This window comes from Eptesicus fuscus, chromosome 13, assembly GCF_027574615.1.
Source record: "Eptesicus fuscus isolate TK198812 chromosome 13, DD_ASM_mEF_20220401, whole genome shotgun sequence".
Lineage (NCBI taxonomy): Eukaryota > Metazoa > Chordata > Mammalia > Chiroptera > Vespertilionidae > Eptesicus > Eptesicus fuscus.
Genome location: NC_072485.1, coordinates 48015287 through 48023140, shown reverse-complemented (window position 1 = coordinate 48023140; position 7854 = coordinate 48015287). Strand labels below are relative to the sequence as shown.

Here is a 7854-nt window from a genome sequence, read left to right as displayed (position 1 = left end):
AGCTCTCTCTCAGAGTCAGTTTACAACAGCGTCTGAAAAGTTGCCTTGGGCAACAGTTGCCAAAGACAAAAGGTCCCACCTCAAGGGTGGAAACTCTATTTGCAGCTTTGTAGACACAGGTGTTCCTCCAGGAGACTCAAGACCTACAGTGCTGGACTGTGTTTGGCCAGGAATAGCTCAGAAAGCCTTGCCCTCAGAAGCCAGCTCCTGAGGCCTTCAGTGTATGTTCTAACTATATTTGGCAATGAAAACCAGAGAGGTCAGTGGTTTAGCTCAAGGGGTGGGGGGGCAGGGGGAGAAGACTAGTCCTGATTTATAATCCCTACTTCAAACCAAGACCAAGAATTTTAAAACTCACTTCATTTATTTATTTTGCCCTCACCGAGCATACCACTGAAGCAGTTCTTCCCAGTCCAACCAGCCTCATGTAAATCTTTCAGAACCACAGGTGTAAATCACCTACCCAAGCCATCTCCGGATTAGAGGACATTTGGGGACATTTGGCTTGAGAATCCAAACGTTAAAATTATCCCACTTTATTCTCTCTGTCTTCATAACATCAAAATAGCCTTGTAGCACTTGGGTGCAAATCCAAACTCCAGCACTTACTACTCACTGTGTGACCTTGGCTAGTTACTCTATGTCTCTGAGGTTCAGTTTCTTTATCTACAAGCAGAGATAATAACACCTACTTCACAAGGCTGCTATAAGAATTAAATGAGATAAGGTGTATAAAGTGGCCAGGAGAATGTCTGATACAAAGTAGGTGCTAAAAAAAAAAAAAAAAGAACCCGTTTCCATCTGCCCCCCAGACCCCCTCCCCGCCATCACTCCCTTCCACTTCCACCCTTAACTGTGCAGCCAAGGTGTTGGATTTTTAAGAAATCGCCCGGCACCCTGTTTGATTACAAATGTATGGTACCATTCCCACAGCCAGCAACAGTAGCTAAAGATAAAAGCTGTGTGTACTCCTTAGCTGCAGACAGGTCGAATCAGCTCACAAATGATTCATCACTGTTGATAAACGATGTGTTCTTGGCATCAGAAGGCCTTATCCTGACAGGCTTCAACACCTTACGAAAAAAATGCAGAAGGTAGATTGCATGGCTCCCAGAGTAGGACCCCAGGGTTGATGGTGACCTCAGTCAGTCCTGAACTTGTACCCGTCTGGTCTTAAGAGAGTCTGTCTCTTCAGACATGTCTCCAAACACAGGATTTTCAGCTGGAAAAAAACTCCAGCTGAGCAGCTGCCTTATTCAGCTCAGAGCTAAACCATCTCCTTCACTTGCCTTGGATTCCCAGAAGGGAGTCATAAGACGCCCTGGGCAGAAGGCTAGGTGCCTGTTCCCTGCTCAGGACAGCCCTAAGCTGTGCCCAACCTGCCTTTGGCAGTTTTTTTCTGCCGGCTGAAGCTCTGCCAGGGTGCGGTCTGGCTGGAGGGCTCTGTGGTGATGGGACAATCCTTGGCTCAAGGAAAAGGGTGCGTATTTCATCCCAAGCCGCTGTCTGCGAGGCTGAGGTGTCTGCTGCTCTCTGCAGTTTCTGTAGCCCCTTCAGACCACCCAGAACACTCACTGGCACAAAAGTTCCGTGACGGTAATTTTTAGTCACTCGTTCATTCATGCACGCCCTGTACCTTTTGCACAGAGTTCCCTCCAAGTGGATGTTTTATTAAAAGGCCCTTGGGAACAAGGATGGTCTGTGGCTATATTTGCAGCCCCCTCAATTCTAATGAAACGCACAAAATTAACATCATACAGGAAAATGAACCCCATGGAGATTGACACCATAGACAGACAGGTGCCCAGTACCGAGGCCTTGTCCGGTCTGAAGGAAATTCCATGTGCTGGAATTCCATATGCTGGAGTTTCTTCTAAATTGAAATGCTTCAGAAGCAGGTTGCTTTGGACCTCAGACCTAAGACCTACCTTTCTTTCTTTCTTTCTTTCTTTTTTAAAAATTTATTTTTATTGTTGAAAGTATTCTTTATGTCCCCCCTTTTTTTCCCCACTGACCCCCTCCACCCTGCACCCGCCCTCCCCCAGGCTCTTACCACACTACTCTCTGTGTCCATGGGTCAGCATATAAGTTTATCTCTTGCAATGTATATGCAAGCCTTTTCTGAAAGGAACTATTCTAGGCCCTCAGAAGAGGCCTTGTGATATGCAATTGATACAAAAGGCCCCAGGAGAAGGTTGGATACTGGACACATTTCCATTCTCCAAACTCACCCTCCGACTTTCTTCACCAGGAAGATTTCTGAGATCACCTATGAGCACCAACACTTCAGCCACGCCTTGAAATAGAAAGGCCAGGGATACTTTCTGGAAAGGACAAGCAGTTGGTCTTCCCCTTTCCCAGTAGTCTGGGTCTTCAGGATACTGCAGGGGACGAATGGGACAGGAAAATCAAAATCAGCGGTGTCTCCTCTTTTCTTCCCCTTCTGTCCTAGTCCCATGTCCCCTTGCCCTGTTGTCGCTCAACGGGGCTTAGCGTCCCCAGCTTCTATCACCGGAACTGGGGTCAACTTCTAAGATGATGAAGCATAAAGAAAGCAAAGAGGAAGGAAGGAGAGAAAGGAAGGCTGGAGAGAAGTGAGGGGAAAAAATGAAAAAAGGTTTGGGAAGGAGGAAGGAAGAGGAGAGCAGCAAGGGGAGGTGGAACAATGAAGGTCTGAGGCCGTCAGAGGCGCACGGTTCCTGCGGCACGTCCGTCCCGCGTGCCTCCAGGCCGCAGCTGCACAGCGCGCAGCGTGTGGGCGCTGAGTCACAGTCCCCAAACCGGGAGCCGCCGTGCAGGTCTAGGGGGCTGGCCCTGCTTGGCATCTGCGAACTTTTTTTTTTTTTTTCCTCTTTCATTAAGGCTATGTGCTGACTCCCACGTAGGAGAACTTATTAAACCGCACGTACTGCCTGACGGCTCTCGCGCTGGCCCGAGGCGGCCGGCTGGGGGCGCCACAGCCTCGCTTATGAGCCCGCCGGCACGCTGGGGCACCCGGCCTGGAGAGGACAGAGGTGTCTCGCCCCGCTCGCGGCCAGTTTCCTGGAGGAGTCTGAACATTTTGCTGGGGTATCCTCTCACTTGAACACCGCGGCAGCCCTGGGGAACGCCTCCCTTAGCAGGCTCCGGAGGCCACCCCAACCATCCGAGGCGCGCTTTCGCGCAGGGCAGTGAGCAACTGCGTAAAACCTGGGGCGCGCAACCCGGAGAATCTATTCTAGGCGGTACCTCGGCGTCTCCGCAAAGCCTTGGGCCCATTCGTGCGGGGCTCCGCGCGCCCCGCAGGAAGAGCGGGACTCCCGACAGCTCAGCGGGCGCCGAGAGGGGCCAGCGCCCACGCGCGCAGCTCTCCCACCTCCCCACGCCAGGCAGCGCGACCCAAAGGCTCCCGGGCCGCCCAGGACCAGGGCCACCCTCCATTCCTCCCACGACGCGTGACCCGAGAATGAATCAGCATCGAGACAGTTTATTGGTTTGCTAGTTCGCATATCACCCATTTAATGTAACTAGATTATACAGAGACGCGGTGTTTCCTTCTTCCACAAGAGGTAACCAGTCTCTTCCACGCACACAAACTCGCACACGTCCCACGCAGCAAACAACGTTACACCTCGCTGAGACATTCACGTATTAAAATACTGAGGAGGGGGAGGGGGAACAATACAGTTGCTTTAAAATGCCCTTAATACAATATATAATGTACAAAAATAGCTCTATATTTGAAGTTACAAAAGAAATCTTGACAACAACAAACTTAAATATCGATAGTTACCTCTGTATATAGACAACACGCATTGCACTTTTCCTCTCTAGGTTTTGGAAGGTTCAAGTAATAGTGGGGGGCTTGCGCCCCGGTGGGGTGACACCCCGTGAGACATCCGTTTGGGGGGGAAGGCACGGCAGTGGCTCAGACCCTTGCACCCGCAGGGTCTCAGCATTTTATTCCCAGTGTCTCTCCGTTGAGCCTGCAGATACTCCCTGGGATTCCTCCGCCACCTCCCCGCCTCCCGGGACACCCAGACCGGGTTTGGACGAAAGGAACGCCGCCGCTGAGGAGGAGAGACCCCTGCAGAGCCCAGGGCTCGCCGCCGCAGGAAGGTGCCTCCGGGACTCCAGGTCTGTGCAGGGCTGACTCAGCCGGGTCCCCAGGCGCGGGGAGGCTCGGCTCGGGAAGCCCTCCGGCCTCGGGAGGTCCCCTCCGCATGCCTATGCGACTGAAAGCTGCTGCCACAGCTAGATCCTAAAGAGAGTGGCGAGCACTTGACGGGAGCGGGAGGCTGGAGCCAGGCGTGCGTGTGGCTGTGGGGACAGCAGAGTCCGGCCTGGGCCGGCCTCGGGCAGGGAGCGCCGGCGCCTGCGGCCGTAGCCCTGAGGGCTGATCTTGTTCCTGGGGGCGACGCCGTCCTTGTCCTTGTCGGTTAACTGGTAGATCTGGTGCGCCAGCTTCTGCACGCTGCACGTCCCGAAGCGACAGCCTGAGCTCCGCAAGCCTTGGAATCTGTTCATGCTCTGGCGGTAGCGCCTGACTCGGATGCGGGCGGTGTCCGGGCTGCTGGAGAGGGAAGGGAAGGCACATGAGACCCCCTCTTCCAGCAGGGCTCGGGCCCCCCGCCACCAGGAACAGGAGCATTCTAGGACCAGAGGGGACCGAGAAACTGCTAACCGCGTTCTCAGCGGCCAACACTGCCCTGACGACCCCGGAGCCGGGGCCGCGAAGAACGCCCCTTGCCCACCCCGCTGCTGCAGCGCCGGGCATGGTTACCTGGCCTGGGTGCCGCGAGAGGGCCCCTTCACGTCCAGCGGCTGAATGATCGTCTCGGCAAGCCCGGCCTTCACGTCTGCGAGCCCCGTGGGGTAGCTGCTGGGCACTCGAAGTTCCCTCTTCCCACGACTTAGCGCCCATTTATTCCACCTGGAAAACACAAATAGGCTCGATTCGCAGGGGTCCGGGCGAGGTCCCGGCCCGTCGCTACCCGCGCTCACTTGGAGCCCCCTGGGGACCCCTGGCCACTTTTCGCGAGGGCGGAGGCAAGCTCTGCCGGCGACTCACTTCTTTCGGAACTCTGACGCCACGTCGAGCTGCGCGGCGTCCGCGCCTAGGAAGGCGAGCGAGCTTAGGTACAGGAGGGCGACGGGAACCAGCTTCATCCCGGCGGCGAGGCGCAGACCCTTTGGGAGGGAAGAGAGGGGAGCGTGAGCTCGGGAACCTGCCGCACCGCCCGGGCTGGGCGTCGAGGGCGGGCAGCGTCGGCCCGCGTCTGCCTGGCTCGGACGCTTATCTCCCCCGGGCGCAGAGAGGCGCCAGCGGCATTTGCACTCGCCGAGCGGGTGGACAGGCCCCGCAGGGGAGGCCCCTTCCCAGGGCCAGGTTCCCTGCTCAAACTCTTCGGAATTTGGCTGACAGAGCAGAGGGGTCTCGGGGTTCCAGGGGCGTGCACGCGCTGGGCGCAGAATGTGGGGCGCACCCTCGCCAAAGGACTGCTCACCCAGCGCTCCCGGTCTCCCGCCGGGGCAAGGGGCCCCTGCTTCGCACGCCCCCGCCTGCCGCACCTACCTGCTGGGCGCGTGATCTGCCAGAGATCGGGGAGGAGAACGTTCGAGACGGCGCTCTGGCTGTGGCAAAACCCCAACGTCCAGGCTGCAGTGAGAAACCAGAGGCGGGAAGGCTCCCACTGTTGCGCCTAGTGTCACCCAGAAACCTCTGAGTGGCCAGCGCTGGTTCCCCGGCTTTATAGGAGCGCAGGGGGCGGGGCCTGGGCTGCCCTCCCGCCCGCCCTCCCTTCCTTCCAGCGTGCGCGCTCCTTGCTCGGGCGCGCTCATCGCTTGCCGGTGGGTGTGGGGTATGGAGTTTGCGGGTTTAGGGGTAGGGGTATCCTTATGCCCAGAGGGCTTAAGGGATGAGCCTCGGGAGATGGGTGCAGGCATTTATTTCCACAGTCCCGACTCTGGGCACAGGATTCACACCGCAATCCCAGGCAAAGCAGGGCCGGTACAACCTCTTGGGGTCTTTACCGAGTGTGTCTGCAGCCTACTGTGCGGGGCCTCCCGGCGTGGAACTGCCGGAGCTAGCAGGGGTACCAGGCGGATGGGCCAAAGCCCGGCTCTCGGGAGCTGCGGGCTCCAGTGGACCGCGCCCTCTGCCGGCTCCGGGTCTGAGCTGGCCGCGACCCCAGACTCCATCAGAGCAGGAGGCACCGGGCGCAAAGCATAGCCTCGAGGAGCGGGTCTCACCAAACACCCACCCCCGAGAGCGGCGGAGACTCCGGGGTTCTGGAATGGGCTAAGTAAGATGTCACAATGGGACGGGGCTCAGAAAGGCTAGTTTGAGAATTGGGGGTGGGGGCGGGGGAGGGGGGAGTATTTTAAGTTTCAGCATTCCCGTGCCTATTTGGAAATACAGGAATAACCAAAATTAGGGGAAACGATACCATGCCGGGTTCCCTCCCCCTTGTAATCGAATTATTCCTTATAAGGTTACAACCTGTGTTTGCCCGGTTGCCTCAGAACCTTCCTTCGCCCACTCTAAAGGTGAGGCTTCCCTGCCAGGGAGCACACCGATGCTTCGCCCCGTTCGTGGCTCCAGTCCCCAAAGCACAGCCACGTCTGGATCCCCTTTGAGCCTCACCCCTCACCCCTCCGCTCGGATGAAGCGAGGAAGGTGGCACCCCTTTCCTCGTTTCACTAAGTGGAGAACTGAAGTTTCAGAGGGAGACTGTATTTGCCCAAAGTCACAGCAAAGGCAGTCAGCAATAGAGTCCTACCTCGGCTGGCAAGCGAGCACGGGGAACCTGGGGCGCGGCGTGGATTTTTCCAAGCTAGGGTCATCCTCTCCTCAAAGGGGAGAGGAGAGCGCTTAGCCCCCGCCCAAGCATTTATGCCTGTTCGTGATGAATCACCCCCAAGCACGTTTGTCACCCCATTTGTACTCTCCCATCACTGCTTCTTTTTACAGAGAGGAAGGGAGAGGGATAGAGAGTCAGAAACATCGATCAGCTGCCTCCTGCACACCCCCCACTGGGGATGTGCCCGCAACCAAGGCCCATGCCCTTGACCGGGAATCGAACCTGGGACGACCCTTCAGTTCACAGGCCGATGCTCTATCCACTGAGCCACACCAGCTAGGGCCACCCATCACTGCTTCTTGACTCTACTTTCTTACTTGTCTTTTGGGGACCAAATTGGGGAGGGGACTCAGCCCCAAGAAAGGCTCCCTACTTCTTGAATGCGAGCCTGTGGTGCCCTGTCACCCACTCCCTACCCCAGCCGCAGGTCCTGGAGCGCAGTGCCTAGACTGGGAGGCCGAGGGCTCTGTGGCAATTCGCGGTGTGAACATGGGCAAGTCACGTGCCTCCCCTGGCTTCCCCACCAGGAACCTGCCCCCAGCAGATTCCCTCAGCTTCTTGCCCGCTCTGCCTGCTGGTTCTGCCCTACATGGAAAGGCGGCCGGGCGCGCCGGGTCACGCGGACCTTGCCTGGACTGGGCCGCGCGCGCTACTGGCTCAGATGCCCTTTTTAATTTCCCAGAACTGTGGACATTGCACCTGGGGAAGGTAAGGGCGTCCCGAAGTAATTTCGCCTGAGGATTCCTCCTCGAGTCACCTGAGCGGACCACCTGAGTTTCAGCTGCGGGCAGGGGCAGATTCCTGGCCCTGGAGGGTCAGAGCGGTGCAGCGCAGCGTCCTGGCTGGGTCCGGGCCTCCTGGCTGGCCGCAGGGCAGCCGCCGCAGCAGACCGGGTCAGGCGGTTAGTCTGCCCACACCGCAGACGGCAGGTAATACTGCAAGTCTGCTTTGTTTCCAGGAGCCTCCCCATCCTGCTGGCTTTTTCTTGCTTGTCTCCCATTTCCCATCTCTT

At 57.2% G+C, this 7854-nt stretch overlaps 1 protein-coding gene across 3 annotated transcripts; it reads right to left on the bottom strand.

Annotated features, from left to right (window-relative positions):
• Nucleotides 1–3465: 3465 nt before the first annotated feature.
• Nucleotides 3466–5717, bottom strand: ADM (adrenomedullin). 3 transcript variants are annotated; one of them, XR_008558003.1, is made up of 5 exons: nucleotides 5555–5717; nucleotides 5051–5169; nucleotides 4763–4912; nucleotides 3773–4552; nucleotides 3466–3638 (listed from the first exon to the last, which is right to left on the bottom strand). XR_008558003.1 is itself a non-coding variant. In XM_054725536.1 (4 exons), exons 2-4 carry the CDS (start codon nucleotides 5146–5148, stop codon nucleotides 4234–4236), a joined length of 567 nt encoding a protein of 188 aa, XP_054581511.1. In that variant the 5' UTR covers nucleotides 5149–5169; nucleotides 5555–5717; the 3' UTR covers nucleotides 3466–4233. The 3 variants fall into 3 exon arrangements, 2 of the variants coding, with proteins under 2 accessions (XP_054581511.1, XP_054581512.1); XM_054725536.1 differs by having other exon boundaries at nucleotides 3466–4552; XM_054725537.1 differs by having other exon boundaries at nucleotides 3466–4549.
• Between the last annotated feature and the right edge of the window lie 2137 nt (nucleotides 5718–7854).